The 19358-nt window shown below is 38.5% G+C and overlaps 1 protein-coding gene across 3 annotated transcripts in view; it reads right to left on the reverse strand.

The window, feature by feature from the left end:
• The window catches only part of BTBD8 (BTB domain containing 8), a 110270-nt gene that overhangs the window by 18669 nt on the left and 72243 nt on the right, over window positions 1-19358 (reverse strand). For all 3 annotated transcript variants that reach the window (XM_006140153.3, XM_027770471.1, XM_027770478.1), the window contains exons 6-12: window positions 17168-17248; window positions 14941-15037; window positions 10181-10269; window positions 9657-9759; window positions 2398-2580; window positions 1631-1768; window positions 343-472 (exon numbers count right to left, since the gene is read on the reverse strand). In XM_006140153.3, the coding sequence (XP_006140215.1) occupies window positions 343-472; window positions 1631-1768; window positions 2398-2580; window positions 9657-9759; window positions 10181-10269; window positions 14941-15037; window positions 17168-17248 (821 nt within the window). The remainder of the gene's footprint in view (window positions 1-342; window positions 473-1630; window positions 1769-2397; window positions 2581-9656; window positions 9760-10180; window positions 10270-14940; window positions 15038-17167; window positions 17249-19358) is intronic.

Below are 19358 nucleotides of genomic sequence, written 5' to 3' on the forward strand. Positions count from 1 at the left end.
CTTTGGAAACCTATTTTAAGGGGGATTACATTTTCTTATACTTCTAAGCTCTTTACAAGAATGCTTTCAAGCAAATTTGGCTGCAATACTTGCTAATATACAGTAGGATTAAAAATTAATATACAGCTATATAAAGGAAATGGGTTTCATTTTCTATGAACAGTAAAAAAAGCAGGACTTATTAAAAATGCCCAAGAACACTATCATTAGTTTTAGTTAGCATCCTATCATTGAATAGATGCACATAAATGCTCATTTTAATACTTATCAGAATGCTCTCAAAATATTTGCTGTCATAAAGATAATAAAAGAATCAAAATAAAAATCTCAAGACTAACATACCTGCTTGGATTTTCTCTTGATCATCTGTGCTCATCAGCTTCCAGCTCTCTGTGTGACGAACAGCATAGAAAGACTGAACCAGGAAGATCCACAGCTTATCACGCAGAGCCTGGATCTTGCACGTAAAACCCTGTGTTCCAGCAACAAATCAGCAGCTGGTGAGAGCCACATTGTCATAGCAACCAGTCATTATTCCTTTCCGAATCTACTTACTCCTAAGCTAGATCAATGATGTCATCACTTTGATTTTTAAGATCGTCGGGTACGCGTTATTTACGAGGGAATACTCATTAACAGCAGAATTTTATAATGAACATAAAGCTAAACCTTCTCCTTTCAACCAAACACTATTTTAAAATCCCAGTGGCCTTTATATGAATATTTTCCACAGGCTTTTCAAATCAACTATGACATTACAAGGTCAAATACTCTATGCAATAATGATAAATATGATGACATGTTTTATCAGTCTTGCAAAACAAATATAAAATGCCAATAATTTGCAATTAAGTTATTAATACCATTAATTAATGAGACTTGAAAATAAGTAATATTTTAATTTTGCTTTTTCTTAATCAACCTGATTTTAAAATAAGATATTTTGAAGAGAAAGAGGAATTAAGAATATATTATAAAAAAGAAAGACACTGGTGATTAAAAATTTTAAAATATACATCTTACATCCAAAAAAATTAAATTTAGTAATCACAGAGAAATACTAGAGTTATACTGGGCCAAATAATATTGCTAAGTGCCAAACTATGTTTAGAATTCACCAAACTGCCAAATTCTAAACTTTTTTTTCTTTTTGTAGAGGTTTTTGCCTTAGGGCAAGTGTGTTTGCTAGAGAGAGAGAGACAGAGAGAGGGAAAGTGAGAAATCACCTCCCCTCCCCCAGGGAAGATGGCCATGCCACAATCTCATCTCCTCTACTCTCCTCTCAGAATTTTGGGCACGCACGCCTGGCATGATTTTCAAGCTACCAGGTCCAGGACTCAAACTGCAGCGGGCCATGTAGGAGTCCAGCGATGTAACTGCTATGCCATCTGCTGGTCCCCCCAATTCTGAACTTCTATAAAAAGAACTTTTGGAAATAAAGGGAATTAAAAAAAATTGTATTACGAAAAATTTTAAAAATACACATAAAAACAGGGATCATAATGAACTCCCAGGTATCTGTTGCCTATGCTTCAATGATCCATTAAACATTAATATGCACATACATTTTAAAATCTTAAAAGCAGTTCAAATATTACAAAATTTTTATGAACTTAATTATGTTAAGTACCATTTCCTTTGTACTTTCAGAGGTTAGCAATGTGTCCAGAGCCATAAGAAGAGAGCAACTATTTTCAGTGGTAATGTTTTCTTCGATTGCTTTTAAAATTTTGTCCAACAAGTCAGCTGTGCTGCTCATTGCTTGTGACTACAAACATAGAAATTGATATTTAATAGTATTATATGTAAACAGTATAAGAAATATGAATGCTTGCCATGATAACAGAACAACAATCATAATCGGCTGTATGAAGTCAATCAGAAATCATATTTGCTGCTTTCCTTTCTTTTGCTAAAAAAATCTGCATGTACACATACATATATATACGTACTGTATTTTGGAGCTAACAGCCCTAGTAACAGAACCTAGAAATAAGCAATAGGAGTTCTTTATTCAATGACTGATTTTAGAGGAAGTAGTTCAGTAGTAAAAGGGAATTTTGTATGGACCATAACTGTAATACTGACCAAAACAATATCATTATGATTTTAGTTTCTAAGATATTATGCTGATTGAGGGCTAGAGTTGGCCTGAGTTACACTGAGCTTTGCCAGGGCACTCCAACCTGTCCCTCCTGCCTTCCTTAACTTGTGAGCCAAAAATCCTGTCCATCACTATCACTGTTCTAAATCCTATGCAAACATGCCATCTGCTATGGAATTTATTTAAACCATACTGATTTAATCAAAAGCAACCTGCATTTAAAGCCTCTTATGTAATTAAAACCAGAACACAAAGATGGGGCTAAATATAGGCTATAATGTTAGATGTGGTACCTGTAAAAGAAGAGCAAAATTTTCACTCTGAATGATCTTCGGAAAGTTTTGTACAATAAACCCAATACATTCTTCTTGAAGCTGGGAGGCCATAGTCAGTGCTGCTTCTGTCCACTTCACTCTGGGTAGACTGATGATGAGCCTGTCACTTTCCATCAGAAGAAAAGCGGCATTCTTATCATCCTCAGAATTTAAAAAAATATTGAAAAAAGAGTTAGATGGTATTACTGCTCACAAAACAATTTTCTAAGCAGATCAGACACTTTTGGTTTCTTGTGTTGTTTCCTGAAAACAAACAAACAAACAAACAAAAAACAAAGTTCCGCGTAACTAGCGTCTTTGTCATTAGTTTTACAAGAAGTATTTATTTATTCATTCCCTTAGAATTATCCAAAAGGGCAAACTTTGAGTTGGAAATGAACCACCTTTAAAAGGTAGCAAAGGATGAGCTCCATAGCACAGCGGTTAAGGGCTGCACAGAAGAAGCTAGATCCCACGTGACAGATGAGGTTTCAAATAACAGGCCTGTTGACTTGAAAACATGCTGGGCACATATGCCTGTGCCCAGGATCCTTACAGGATGAAAAACTGGAGGAAAAAAAGGATTCTGCCAAGACCAGGTCCTGCTTGGGGGGAGGAGAGTGGCGCTTCTTCTCTCATGCATGTACACAAGATCTCTGGCATAAAAAGTAAAATAAAAAAGTAGCTGAAACAAACCTGAGAGCAAAGTTACGAGACACACTTCACTTCTTTGCAATTATCACTACTGAATTAATTTCCATGCTCACAAGTGTAATACAGAACTAAACAGCTGCAGCTACATTAACATCACCTTAGTTTTTTTTTTTTTTTTTTTTTAAATTGTCAGAGGGTACATGCACTAACCAAAGAGAGACAGAGAGAGGGAGAAAGTGTCCCCCAGTGGGGCATGGTCATTCCAAAATCCCTTCTTCTCCATTTCTCCAACCTGCTGGGACCTGGGGCATGCACGCTCATGTGCTGCCATGTTTTTCAAGTTGTCAGGGCTGGGATTTGAAAAGTGATCAGCTATGTGGGATCCAACTCCCTTAACCACTATGCTACAGGGCTGGCTCACAGCCTTAATTTTTCTGACTATACAATACATATTCTTTATTGCAAATTTAGAAAGCCTAAAAATTAATTGTAATCTCCTGTGATTTTCTTGCTCTTTCATGATTAGGTAAGAATTTTTTATATATTTTATTCATTTAATGATGATTCATTTTTATGCCATAGGAAAAAAAATGGTCAAAATATTAATCTCTTTTTGGAAAATGGAGGATAATTATAAAAACCATGTGCGCTAAGGCAAAGGAAAAAATGGGGCTGGTAGATGGCCTGGTGGTTAAGGTGCTGGACTCCCACATGGCCAACAACAGTTTGAATCCCAAATCTGGTGGCTTGCTTTCTCACTTTCCTTCTCTCTCTCACTCTGTCCCTCTGTGGTCCAATTAAACTAACTAACTAAATAAATAAAGTTAAATAAAATAATTCTTTTAAAATTATTTTTAAAAGGAAAAGGAAAAAATGGCTGCTTATAAGTTATCATATCTTATTCATGTTTGATTTCTAGTTCTTGAAACAATCCTTAATAACTATTTACTTAATAGATAGTTACCTGATATAATGTAGGAGATTGAAAAACACAGCCACAAAGTCTTTGTAGCTCCATCCATCAAGAGGTGGAATCTATATCCTCATGCCTGGAATCTGGACTGGCCTCTTCATTTGCTTTAACCCACAGGGGTGGTATGCAAGTCCCAGAGCCTATGCCTCAAGAAACCTTGCAGCTTCTGTCTTTATCTTGGAATCCTGGGACCACCAGGTTATAAAGAAGTCTAGAAAGAGAGACCAGTGGAGTGCAAAGCCTCCTAGCTTAGCCACCAGCTGAATGCAGCTGCAGGAGGGAGCTCAGACAAGACCCACAGAATGCCCCAATCAACCCACAGAATTATGAGAAATAAACTGTAGTTTAAAGTCACTGATTTTTTTTTTTTTTGAGAGGTTTTTGCTATAGGGCGCCTGCGCTCGTCAGACAGACAGAGAGAGACAGAGAGATAGAAAGCAAGAAATCACCCCCCAGGGGGGATGGCCACGCCACAATCCCTTCTCCTTCATTCTCCTCTCAGGATCTTGGGCATGCACGCACACGCGCCCGGCGTGAGTTTAAGCCACCAGGTCCGGACTCGAACCGTGGTCGACTACGTGGGAGTCCAGTGACATAGCCATTACGCTAACTGCTGGTCCCTAAAGTCACTGATTTTGGGGATGGTTACACGGCAATAGACAATTGGTAAATCTAGAAATGATAGCCCGAACTACTTAACTGGACCCTGCACACTCTATATTGTTCAGATCTCCGTTACAGCACTGTCTGCTGATACCTACACCTCTATCAGATTCTTTTTATACCTATCAGAGAACTTGTCCCCTTTTTTGAGCACTTAATTCCTTTGCAATTACTCAAAGATAAAAATAACTATTTGATTAATGTCTGTCAGCCTATGTAGTCTATGTAGTCTGTATATTCAATGAATTTGAACCGTGTCTGTGTTCACTATACTCCCAGAGCCTAGTATTGAACTGGGCCATAGTGAACCCTCAAATATTTGCTGATCTCTTAACATGACCAAAGGCCAAGAGTCTAAGAATGAATTTCTAAGATAACTTAAGTTTTATCTTTAAACAATAAAACTTTAATAATTTTACCCATTGTGGAAGAATTATTTAAAACTGTATTATATAGGGGCTAGCAGTTGGCGTAATGTCTATGTCGCTGGACTACCATGTAGTTGACTGTGGTTCGAGCCTCAGACCCAGTGGCTTAAATTCACTCTGATTGCGTGTGTGTGCGTGCCTAAAATCCCAAGAGGAGAATGGAGGAAAAGGGATTGTGGCATGGTCCTCCCCTCTGGGGGAAGGTGAGTTCTCACTTTCTGTCTCTCTGTCTCTATCTTTTTGGTGAGTCCTGTAGCAAAAGCCTCTCAAAAAAAAGTGTATTACATAACTCCTGCTTAGCTTATAAGCAAACTTCAACAAATACATGGAAAAATGGAATTAAAATATGAGTTTATTTTGGTACAAAAACATTTTAAAATCCATGCGCAGTTTTTGTATAAAACATATATTCCATGAACAGCTTGAGGACCCTTAATATCAGAGTAAAAACGAACCATACTTTGCTATAATTCAAGTCTTTCTTTTTTTTTCTTTCTTTCTTTTTTTTAGTACCATTATGTTTTCCATCTCTGGTGGAATTATCATGAGTTTTCAGAAATACGCCCAATTAGCTTTACTATAGAGGCTCTAGTATAGAGGCATTGCTCTGCTGGTGAAGCTAAACGTAGGATAGTCAAATAAATTTGGCAGGTATCTACAAAATGCTTACTATATACCTAATGTTGTATGCTCTCACAGTAATATTTTTAAAAATACAGATATAAAATACAGTTGTTATAATTTAACTTGGGATCTACTGGAAAACTAAATAAAACAGCTAAATAATAGATAATGCGTGATCTTATTCCATACTGATTTGAATAACTGTTTAATGTTAGAATACCTTGAGATTCAAAGAAGAAAAAAATCTGTAGCACTTTTAGGCCAAATACACAAAATTTTAATTCTATAGGCCCAGCCCGCTATTCTATTAGTTAAGGGAGTCAGATCCCACATGGCTGAATGTGGTTTTGATCGTGGCCCCGTTGGCATGAAAAACACGTCCCTTCCTTCTTTCTGTCTCTGGCAAGCTCACATGCCCTCTGGCAATTAATTTTTTCAACTCTATTGTTACATAACTATAGCATTCAAAATTCAAAAATCTATAAAGGACATTATTAGGAAGTCTTTCTATCCCTAAGGCACTCATTTTGCAACCAATATTATTTCTCTTCTGTTTTTACAGTAAATTTATATCACAAACAAAATATATATACATACAAAAAGTCTTCAAAAAGTTCATGGAAAACATATATGAAAAAAGCATATATGTATTTCACAGGTTTTTTTTTCCACAGGAAAATAAACTCATTTAATTCCATTTTTTCTATGCACTTTTTGAAGTCATTTCTTCCTTACTTTATTCAAAAGAAGGTATTAATATGCACAGTACTCTGTACCACCAATCCTTTTACACTTAACAAACATCTTGAATGTTTTCCTAGTGGAGAAAGAGTAATTTTATTGTTTTAATAGCTATGCCATAGTCTATAACATAGATTTGTCATAATTCATTTAACCAATCTTCTACTTACATTTACATTGTTTCCAACTTTTGTTATTATGGTGCTGTAACAAATTACCTTGTATGCAATATAATTTCACATATAGGTGAATATACTATAAGATGCATTTCTAGAAGTAGAATTAATTACTCGTCAAACTACTTGATCAATACTATATTGTCTTAGCCTGGGTTCTGCCTAAAAACTAAGCCTAAGAAATAGGCTTGTATATAGATAGCTTATTTTAGAAAGTGATCCCAAGGGGATCTGCTATGACTTGAACATTCCTCTTAAAACTCATTTTGAAATTTAATCGCCAGTGTAACTGTACTGGGAAGTGGGGTCCTTGAGAGGTAATTCCATCACAAGGACTCTATTCTCAAGAATGGATTAATGCTCTTATGGGAATGGCTTCTGAAAACCTCATTTTCTCTCACTGTCTTGTGCACTGACTTCTGTTTTCTTCCAGCAGAATGACTCTCCAGATGTGGACCCTTGATCCTGGACTTCTCAGCCTCCGGGGTCATACGGGAGAATAAAATCCTATTGTTTATAATTTACCCTGTCTCTGGGTATTTTTTTCTTTTTAAGTTCATTTATTTTTTTCTTCCATAAGTAAGACAGAACAATAAAGCACTCCAGCAGGGTGCTGAAGCCACGATCAACCACAGCTTCCTAGCCCTGGATCATTGGCACACACCACAAAGGAGAAGAGCAAAAGAAACAAAGAGGGACAAAAGAACTACCAGATAAGCAAGCAAACAAACACACAAAAAACCAACAAAACAAATGGCAATATTAAATCCTATCAATAATTACTTAAAAGGTAAATGGATTAAACTTTCCAATCAAAAGATGCTGAGAAGGACAGCCATACAGAGAAAGTATAAGCAGCTGTAGCAGAATCCCCACACCATGACCTACCCCCTAGTCTCGGCCAGGCTGGACCTGGATTAGGGAGACCTGTGTGTAGGGAGACCCTGGGATATGATTAAGAGGATTAATAACAACAAAACAAAACAAAAGACAAGATGCAGGACCAGGTGGTGATATAGCAGTGATGAACATGGACCCAAATGGGAAGGTCTTGGGTTTGCATTGTGGAACCTGCCTGGACACGGGGCAGGCATGCGCACTGGGTATATATACATGTGTCTAAGATCCTGGGCTGGGTGATACTAGAAGCTGATCATGGTGTAAGCACCTTGTTGCAGGTACTTCTCTCTTTTTCTCCCATAGAAGAAATAAGAAAAAAAAAACCTTAAAAATATCCAACTTTATGCTGTTCAAAACGGACTTACTGGTTTAAAAAGTTTATGTAGGACCAATCGGTACATGGTGGTTAAGGCACTAGATCCCACATGGCTGACTATGCAGTTAGAGTCCTGGTCCCAGAGGTTTGAAAAACACACTGGGGGTGTGTGTGTGCCCAAAATCCCAAGGGGAGAATGGAGAAAAAGGGATAGAAGTATGGCCATCTCACCTGGGATTTCTCACTTTCTCTCTCTGGTAAACACACACATCCTATTCCTATGACAAAAAAAAAAAAAAAAAGAAGAAAGAAAAGAAAAGAAATGTGTATTTATTTATTCCGTCCATGAGCAAGAGAGACAGAGAAACAGCATCCAAAGCCACACTCTGTCTCCAGCTTCAGTCAGCCCTGGATCACAGGCAGGTGCACATCTAGAGTATTCTGGACATGAACAGGGCCTTGCCAGGTGGATCAGCTTGCAGAGTACTGCATTTTAGTGCCCCACCACTGGACCCACAATAGACTTACTTTTCGATCTAAGGGGAAAAATCAGGCTGAAAATGAAGGGATGGAAAAAGATATTCATACAAATGGAAACAAAATAAGGGTAGGGTGGGGATATTCAAGTCAGACAAAACAGACTGAGTCAAAAACTGTCACAAGAGTCATAAGACATGTAATGATAAAAGGGTCAAGCTACCCGGAAGCCACAGCAATTATAAATATATGTACACCCTGCATCAGAGCACTTAAGTGCATAAAACAAATTTTAATAGAGAAAGCTAGCAATAAAAAGATAGTAGGAAACATCAAACAGTATTTTCAATAATGAATAGCTAAACCAGGGGGGACCAGCAGTTAGTGTAATGGCTATGTTGCTGAACTCCCACGTAGTTGATCGCGGTTCGCATCCCAGACCTGGTGGCTTAAAACTCACACCAGGCGCGTGTGTGTGCATACCCAAGATCCCAAGAGGAGAATGGAGGAGAAGGGATTGCGACATGGCCATCTCCCCTGGGGGGTGATTTCTCACTTTCTGTCTCTCTGTCTCTGTCTTTCTGGCGAGTGCATGTGCCCTATAGCAAAAAAAAAAAAAAAAAAAAACCTCTCAAAAAAAAAAAAAAAAAAAAAAAAAAAAGAATAGTGAATAGCTAAACCAGACAGAAAATCAACAAAGAAACAGCAGGCTTAAACAATACTATAGACCAATTGGACCTAACAGACCTATACAGAACATTCTAACCATAGCAGCAGAATAAATATTCCTTTCAAGTGTAAACAAAACATTATCTATAACAGAACATCACATTAGGCACCAAAACAAGTCTTAACAAAATTAAGAGAACTGAAATCATATCATGCACCTTTTTTTCTTCTTTCCTCCCTTCCTTTTTTCCATCCTTAAAAGCACTGTATAAAATGCAATTAACTTATTTTTAATTTTTATTTTTATTTAGAGGTTTTTGCTATAGGGCACGTGTGCTCGCCAGAAAGACAGAGAGAGACAAAGAGATAGAAAGCGAGAAATCACCCCCCAGGGGGGATGGCCATGCTGCGATCCCTTCTCCTCCATTCTCCTCTCGGGATCTTGGGCATGCATGCACACGTGCCCGGCATGAGTTTAAGCCACCAGGTCCGGGACTCAAACCGTGGTCAACTACATGGGAGTTCAGCGACATAGCCATTATGCTAACTGCTGGTCCCTAAAATGGAATAAACTTTTTGATGACAAACACAAACAAGGGTATAGAGAGTATACTTACTAAGGACTGAATCAACATGGTAAGACAATTTTTCTGAATCTCAGGAGGTACAGTTGCAAAGCTTCTCTCAGACCAAAATCTTGCAAAATGCTTTACAATCCACCTTTTAAAATAAAATAATCCCAAATTAGACAAATGAAAATATATTTATAGCCAATAATATGTTGGCTTTCAATGATATAAATTGAACATACATATGTTTTGATTAACCTCTACTATTAATTTTATGAGCTCTAAGATGGACTTAATTATACTTTTTTATAAACACATATTTTAAAACTATGTTGAATATATGCACAGATTTCATCATAATTAACCATTCTTTAGCTACAATAAAATTGATCCCAAGAATCTTGAGCAATATTTAAATCGGCAATTCTATTCATTGGTGCAATTAGTTACATACTAAGCTACTTACACTGTGCCTAAGAAAATAGGCCACATCTAAAATTGTTCGCAAAATTAGGAGAATAGAAGAACAAAGTCCTAAATTAATAGTATCAGCAGTACTTAAGGTAACTTACTTCATACAGTCAGCAAAAAGACTTTCCACCCCAACTGAATGAGCAATAATCAGGCATTCAAGAATGGACCCCAGTGTTCTGGAAATAGGCTAAAATTGATAGAAAATACTACATTTATTCTTTTTCAACTTACAGAGGCTAAAAGTATTCAATTCAAAAGATAAACTGATTTATATACTGAAAATGCAACATAAATACATGCCATTCAAAATCTGATGAATTCAGAATTCATTATTTTACATTTAATTCTTTGGAATTAATTTCTGTCTGCATGGATACTTTAGTGTCTTAACTTATTTTTTCTTAAAAACACCTTTCCACACAAAAACCTGCACATGAATGTTAATAGCAACTTTACTTACAATTGCCAAAATTTGGAAACCACAGAGATGTCCTTCCGTAGGCAAACAGAAATGTGAACTGTAGTTCATCCATACAATGGAATATTCAGCAATAAAAAAGAAATGAGCTATCAAGCCATAAAACAACATGGAGGAAACCTGAATGCATATTACTAAGTAAAATGAAGACACTGTGAAAAGATACACACACTGTATGATTCTAACTGGATGACATTCTGGAAAACCCAAAACTGGGGACAGTGAAAAGGTAAGTGGCTGCCAGAGTGGGGGGAGGAAAGGAGAGAGCACAGGGGATTTTTAGGGCACTGAAAATATTCTATGATGTAATGGTGCACACATATCCTTACACATTTGTCCAAATCCACAGAATGTACACCACCAAGAATAAACCCTAATGAACCCTATGGACTTTGGGTGACAATGAGATATGTCAGTGTGGGTTCCTCAGTTTTAACAAATGTTCCACTTACGGTGGGAATGTCCATAATGGGGTAGAGTATGCATGTGTGGAGGCAGGGGATATATGGCATATCTTTGTACCTTCCTCTTAATTTTGCTGTGAACCTAAATTTCTCAAAAACAAATAAAACAAAACAAAAAACACAACTTCTTTCAAAAAAGCTGCGTTCTTTTAAAAACAAGCATTACTGATAATGTTTAGTTTTATAGAATAATATTTAAGTTAAAACTTGCAGATACACAGTTTTTTCTTTTTTTGTTGGAGGGCTTGTGTGCTCATTGAAGACAGAGCCAGAGAAAGAGAAGGAAAGTGAAAAAGCACCCCCAGGGTGGATGGCCACACTGCAGTCTCGTCTCCTCCATTCTCATCTTGGGATTTGGGGCATGCATGAACACATGGCTGGCGTGTTTTTCAGGCTGCCAAGTCCAGCACTTGAACTGTGCAATTGCCACGTGGGATCCAGGTGCCTTAACCACATCCTGGCACCAGATGCACACAATTTTTATTCTAATTTCCTTTAGTTTAAACATCTTTTTTAAAAAGCAAAGGTGGTATAATAATTTCTAGCATTGCAATACAACCTAATTTGCCAGTTTAAATGGTTTCCTATAGTATAAACATTACTTAAAGTACAAGTACAATGGGAGGTCCTACACTGACTTCAGATAAAAAGAAATATTTTAATTAGATTATAATTATATAATATGTTTTCTAAAAGCATATATTCAGATATAATGAATTAAAACAAAAAAAATGCAGACACTATTCAGATATAATGAATTAAAACAAAAAAAACCGCAGAGATAATGCATCCCCATAGGGATGGCCCAGCATAACACTTACATTTTTTCTTTATTCATGATAGAATGTGTGCATGCACACGTGAGAGTGAGAGAGAGACCAGCACTGTCTGCAAGGAGTCAAGCACTGTCTGCAAGGTCTGATCATGCTGCAACCTTCCTCCTGAATTCTAGTCCACGGGATCTTGAGCACTCACACATGTGCCCTGTAAATTTCAGGTTGTCTGAACTAGGGATTCAAATGCAGTGGCCATGTGAGATCTGGCTTCTCTTGAGCAGTGCATTATCACTGTGCTACAGAGACAGTTCCAGGACAGTACTGTTTTAACATCTGTCTCATACCTGATTTACGTCTTTCCCTCCCCATCGCTGACTAGATTTTATGGTTGGTGAGATCTGGGATAGGGAGCAGAGCATGGTCTGGTCTCCTGCTCCCCCATTTTCTGGGTTGAACTCCTGTGGAGCAAGGTTATGAGTGGACATGGTCATGTTATGTAATCAAACAGAGACCAAGATGGTAACAGATGTGCTTGATTTTACTCTAATTCAGACGCCTGTGGCCTTTGCAGATGGGATGACTCTTTTAGGGGCAGTTCAGACTTCACCCTAGCCTCTCTGTGAATAAGAGCTCTCCTAGTGGCTCGTGAAACACAGTGCCTCCCACGGCAGAGTCCGGTGTTATTTGGCCCCACATCCTTTAACTTTCATAGAACCACTAAGGTACTCCTCCATCCCTGTGGACCATGTGTAATGGGTGCAGAGCAGACTCCCCATACTTTTTTCTCTATATGACAATAACTATTATCCCTTAACACCAGGCTAGTACTGGCTTCTCAGTGTCCACTCTTTAGAAATCCCACATTCAAGGACATTCTCACTGGCTTCTCAGGCATACTCTGAGCTCTCCTAAGGAATCTCTTACCATTTAATTTTCTTTTTTGATGAAAGCTCTAGGGTAGGCTGGTTTTACAGATAAAATAAATGTCCAGTTGGGTATTTGGGGGATAAGAAGATATTATCTCCTCATGGCCTATATTCCCTATCTTTTTTTATATTTTTGCTATAGGGCATCTGCACTCTTCAGAGACAGACAGAGAGAAAGACAGAGAGAGAGAGAGAGAGAGAGAGAGAGAAAGTGAGAAATCACCCCCCTCCCAGGGGTGATCCTTTTTCCTCTAGGGATTCTAGGCATGCGTGCACGCACACATGTGCAAACATGCACACACACACACACACACACACATACACACACACAGAGTGTGTTTTACAAGCTGCTGGTCCAGTACTCAAACCATGGAGTTGGTCATGTGGGATTCAGTGCCTCAACAACCATGCCACCTGCTGGCCCTATGTTCTCTATCTTATATCTTTATTTGTTTCTCACATGGATCTTTCTCCTAATTTTCACTTGACTGGGAAGATGGGGAAGGCATATGAAGAAGAAAAAGCCTTTCACTAAGATTCTTCAGTGTCTACAAAGCTCAGGATACCTCAGGGAACCCTCCTTCTTCCAGTCCTCTTAGTTATAGGCTTTGCAGTGAATGGTGGGTGAAAGGTAGCCGAGGGGTTCAACTATTTCTCAGAAAGCCCTGCGAGAATGGTAGTAGTGTTCGTGTGGATCCCAGTGTTCACGAGTCTTTTTCAGCATATGGGATGCTTCTTCAGCTATAACTTACAGGGAGGTAGGCAAAGTCCTACCCAACACAAACATTTGATGTAAATGTTATTAAAGTTACACAATTAGAGTTTATAGAAAGCATATAATTACATCAGGTACCCAATAAGAAGGAAATATGATGTAAATGATTCTTCTAAGACTTGTTTATGTTGGCCAGTTGTAGTGACACATTGATACTGCAACATTCAGTGATGCTGAAGCCATATGGGAAGGTCTGGGGCTGACCATGCTACAGTCCCCTTCCTCCAGTCTTTGAGCCTGAGTGATCTTCGGATGTGGGATTCATGTCCCAAGATCTTCTATGTACACCCTGGGTATACGTGCACCCATACTCCTGACCCTTGCTGGCTGAGGCTGGGGGGTAGAATACAGTGTGAGGACCCTATTGGGAGTGCCTTTCTCTATGTCTTTCTCTCATGGAAGAAACTTCTTTTAAGAAAGATTTTTGTTATAGGGCATGTGTAATCACTGAATAGACAGAGAGAAAGAGAGACAGAAAGCAAGAAACCACCCCTGAGGGGGTATGGCCATGCTGCAATTCCTTCTCCATTCTCCTCGGGATTTTGGGCACACACGCGCACACTCCCAGCATGAGTTTTAAGCCAGTGGGTCCAGACTCAAACTGCAGTCAACTACGTGGGAATCCAGCAATTTAACCATTATACCATCTGCTGGTCCCTTTTATGGAAGAAATTTTTTAAAAATTTGGTTTTGTTCATTATAAATATAATAACATGTTCACTACAGAAAATTTAGAAAATGTATAAAGACATAAATAAGAAAATAAAAATAGTCTGCAGTCACAGAGTACATTAAAACAATAGAGAATCTAAGAATAAATACAGAATGGTCATTGAATCCATAGTATGGAATCATTCTTAAGACGGTAAATTTACTTTTGCATAAATTAAAATTAAGCAAGATGTAGAAGGAAGCAGTGTACTTTCAGCAGAAAGAACCAACAAAATACTACATAGCCCTCTGATTAAGGGAGAAAGTGACCACAGGTCTTGACTTCCTTTCCCCTAGTTCCAAACCCTGAGACCTAGCTGTACACCCCACCTTTGGATTATCTAAGATACTCCTACATCTTTTCGATAAAACCCTACATCAATTCTATTAAATTTTCTGATTTTTGTAAGTATATCATATGCATTATCCTCAAATGGGGCTCCTAGTAGTTAAATTGACTTAATATTTCTAATATTTGAAATACCAATACTAAAAGAGTTAGAAATCTAGTAGATTTGGTATGCCTTTTTTATTTTCTTTATTCTTTATATATTTTATATAATTTTGTTCTGTTGTTTTAGAAATGTCACTGAAAATCATGATTAACTAATCACTTTGTAAATCCATTCTGCATTTTTTGTGCTAATAAATGAATTTTTAAAAATCTAAAAGATAATAATAAGTGACTTAAAGCACTGGGTGAAAAAATTCTGAGACTCAATAATTACCTTCTGAAAGAAATTACAGTAATCTCTTCTTAAAATATAGATTGCTACTTCTTTTAATCCTTCTAGTCCATACATATCAGCCATATTGAGTATCTGACTAAAATAAAAATAGAGGCACTGTTAGTTCTCCATTTGAAAAAGCAAGGCATAATACATAGTAACTTCTTAATAATATGCAGTCTATCTAGAAAAAAGAATAATCAGAATTATTTTATTTCTAACATAAGCCTAAACTTGAAAGCACTGACATGTGATTTGATTAGTGGAGAATAGTGAGAAGAAAATTCGGAGATGTTTCAAATTCCCCTCATATGCACAGTGACATAATAGGGCAAAATCCAGGAAACGGCTCTGAAGGCTGTAAAAGTTAATAAAGCTCTTTGCGACAAATGTGTACAATAAAAATGAGTGTAGGGCAACTCATCGATGCTTATCATATTGAAAATGTCCACAAATGACCCTAAGATTGGGGACAACATTCACTAAGCAGAGTTTCCTTGGCTTCTTTCATTTGCCAAGCAATGAATACCTACACATACTTTAGGTACTTAGGAAACCTACAAGCCTTGAAAGCATGATAAAACTTCATACAGCCTGCCAGGGGATAAAGTTTTCATTCTTAATGTAAATATGTTTTGAGTCATAAGGGTGACCAACCCAAACATATTTATTCCATTCTAAATTAAAGGAGCCAATGCATTCCTTTTTTTTTTTTTTTTTGAGAGATTTTCACTGTAGGGCGCGTGCGCTTGCCAGACAGACAGAGAGAGACAGAGAGACAGAAAGCGAGAAATCACCCCCCAGGGGGGATGGTCACTCCGCAATCCCTTCTTCTCCATTCTCCTCTCGGGATCTTGGGCACGCATGCACACGCGCCCAGCGTGAGTTTTTAAGCCACTGGGTCCGGGACACGAACCGCGGCCGACTACGTGGGAGTCCAGGGACATAGCCATTACGCTAACTGCTGGTTCCCGGAGCCAATGCATTCTTAAAATGAAAATAAATAAATAAATAAATAAAATAACAGCTTTCACTTGTCTGATATGAGAACAGCAAGAAAAAGATGAATCACTTGAAAACTTAAAGGAGCAAAGTGAAGTTTCACTCTCCAGGAAGATTTCAAAAGCTTAGATGGCATCTCATTAGAGCACATTTAAAAAATCACATTAATCGTTTGTCTTGAGGATGGCTTATACTCGTAAATAAGTTTTAAGGTTTTTCTTTTTAAAAATTTTTTTGCTGTTTAAAAAAAAAAATCCTAAAATAAAATATAAAGTAGTAAAATAATTTTCAAAGGTTGAGGGAACCAGCAGTTAGCATAATGGCTATGCTGCTGGACTCCCACGTAGTCGACCGCGGTTCGCGTCCCGGACCCGGTGGCTTAGAACTCATGCCGGGTGCGTGTGCATGCGTGCCCAAGATCCCGAGAGGAGAATGGAGGAGAAGGGATTGTGGCGTGACCATCCCCCCGGGGGGTGATTTCTCGCTTTCTGTTTCTGTATCTCTCTCTGTCTGTCTGGCGAGCGCACGCGCCCTATAGCAAAAAACCTGTCAAAAGAAAAAAAAAAAGGTTGATAAACATTTGACTAAGTTTATTTATTTTATTCCTGAAGGCATGTGTACTTGCAGAAAAAGAGATGGGGAAGAGATGGGGGGGGGGGAATAACAAAGCACACTCCCCCCAGCCCCCCCCCACACACCATGGGGAATGGTTACACTGCAGCCTTTTCTCTATTTTTCTCTCCTTTGGGATGCTGGGCATGCACGTAAGTGTGCAAACATGTATGGTATGTTCTTCAGACTGCCATATTCAGGACTTGAATCATGTAGTTGGCCATGTGGAATTCAGCTACCTTAACCACTACGCTACTGGCTGGACCAATCAATTTTTTTAAAAATGTTTTTTTAATTGCCAGAGGGTGTGTGTGTGCACTTGCCAGAGAGAGAGAGAAAGAGAGACAGAGAGAAGAGGGAGAAAGCACTCCTGTAGGGGGTACAGTCATGCTGTGATTCTTTCTCCTCATTCCCTTATCCTGTTAGGATTTGGAGCACACATTCACGCACTCTGAGCATTCCATGAGGCACCCGTGCCTTAACTAATATATAAGAAAATAGAAATAAAATTGAAGCTTCTATTTCACTAACACTTTGCAATATAGCTCAGTAAAACAGAACCTGTAATATATTAACACTTTAATATTTAAAATTACTAAAAAGCAATACATACCCAACATTTGCTTTGTCTGGAAAGTCCAAAGTTCCTCCATATATAAAATGCATCATAACATTCATTTCTACATGGCTTATACTGAAAAAGAAAAGAAAATTCAAATATAAAATAATTAAGGTTTAACTGATATCAATGATCCGTTCTTTTTTCCATAAAGTTTTAGCCAAGATAAAGTTCTGTTCTTGGGGCTGGCAGATAGTGTGGTGGTTAAGGACAGTGGATTCCACCATCGGCAACCATGGTTCAAGTCCCAGACCTGGCGGCTTGCTTTCTCACTTTCCTTTTCTCTCTCTCTTGCTCTGGCCATCTCTGGTCAAATTTAAATAAATAAATACATAAATACATAAATAAAGTTAAATAGAAATAATCCTTAAAAAAAAAGTTCTGTTCTTGCTTTATCTGAAGACTAGATATAAGGGGGAGGTCATCAAAAAGTTCATGGAAAAATATATTATGAAAAAACTATGCTGCATTCCAAATTATTTTTGCACCAAAAACAAACATGTATTTTAATTCCATTTATTTTTTACAAAATTTATAAAAGTTTATTTATCTTATAATAGAGAAAAAGTGCATCGTCATGCAAGAGAGAAGAAGGGAGAGAGAAACACCCTGGGCAGGGTCTAGTCACACTACAACCCCCTTCTTCCTGGTCTCCATCTTGTCAGGATCTTGGGCATGCACATATACACCTGGCATGTTAAGGGCTCAGTGAGCCAGGGAAAGATAGAGAGAGCGAGATAGACAAATAGGTACTCCAACAGTGCCTCACACTGTGATTCATCCCAAGATTCAGCCAGCCCAGATCACAGGCACATGTGCATGTGATGAACGTGAATGGGGCTGGGAATGTGACCAATAGCGGGGCATGTGGCTTCCAGCACTGCAGTCCACTACATTACTGACTGCACACCGAGGCTGGGCCTCCATGAATTTTTTGAAGTTCCCCTCAGAGTATTCTTCAACTGACACACATAGAGGTACACCATTACTTTCAAATGACCCACAGCTGTGGATTTTTTTTTTTTTGGAGAGATTTTCACTGTAGGAGGCGTGTGCTCGCCAGACAGACAGAGAGAGACATAGAGACAGAAAGCGAGAAATCACCCCCCAGGGGGGATGGTCACGCTGCAATCCCTTCTCCTCCATTCTCCTCTCGGGATCTTGGGCACGCACGCACACGCGCCCGGCGTTTTAAGCCACCGGGTCCGGGACACGAACCGCGGTCGACTACGTGGGAGTCCAGCGACATAGCCATTACGCTAACTGCTGGTTCCCCCACAGCTGTGGATTTTGATAGATACTATAAAATGTCATTAGCATAGTCATTATTTAAAAAAAATTTTTTTTTGGTCAGAGGGTGTATGCACTTGCCAGAGAGAGACAGAGAGAGAAGAAAAGAGAGAAAGCACCCCTCACTCCCCAGGGGATGGCCATGCTGCAATCCATTCTCCTCTAGCTCTCCTGGGATTTGGGGCATGCATACACATGTTCCTGGCTGTTTTTCAGGCCTCCATGTTCAGGACTTGAACCACACACAGTTGGCCATGTGGGAGCTAGCCACTTTAATCATCAAGCCACCAGATGGTCCATTGATTATTTTTTGAGCATCTTCTATCACAGACATTTAGAGTCTAAAGGAACTTTACTCTGGCTCATTAAGAAATCCTTTTCTCAGCACCTTTGACAAATGGGTTGCTGGTTTGGCTTATAGCCTCGGATGAACAATTCTATTCCTGAGAAAGATCCTTGTTATGCTGTATGGATTTCTTAATTCCTAATAGCTATCTGTGGCTCTAGGTTGACTAATGTTTTCATACAGAAGAAAAATAAAGATAACACTTAAAAAATAGTTAGGAGTGATAACTTTTTCTTTCTTTCTTTCTTTCTTTTCTTTTTTTTTTTTTTGCATTCTTCAGAGGGAGAAGGAGAGGAGAAAGTACCCTGCCATGGGGCATGGGACCACAGTCCCTTCTTCTCCATCTCCCCTCCCTTTGGGATTTTGAGTACACACACACACACACACACACACACATGCACCCAGTGTGTTTCTTAAGCTGGGTCTGGGATTTGAATTGCATGGTCGGCCACGTTGGATCTGCTGCCTTAATCATCAGGCTACGGAGCCAACCTAGAGTGACAACCTTTAAGTCTTACTGACTAATGTATCTCAAAATCTGAATCCCAT

Source organism: Tupaia chinensis, unplaced genomic scaffold, assembly GCF_000334495.1.
Source record: "Tupaia chinensis unplaced genomic scaffold, TupChi_1.0 Scaffold000023_1, whole genome shotgun sequence".
NCBI lineage: Eukaryota > Metazoa > Chordata > Mammalia > Scandentia > Tupaiidae > Tupaia > Tupaia belangeri.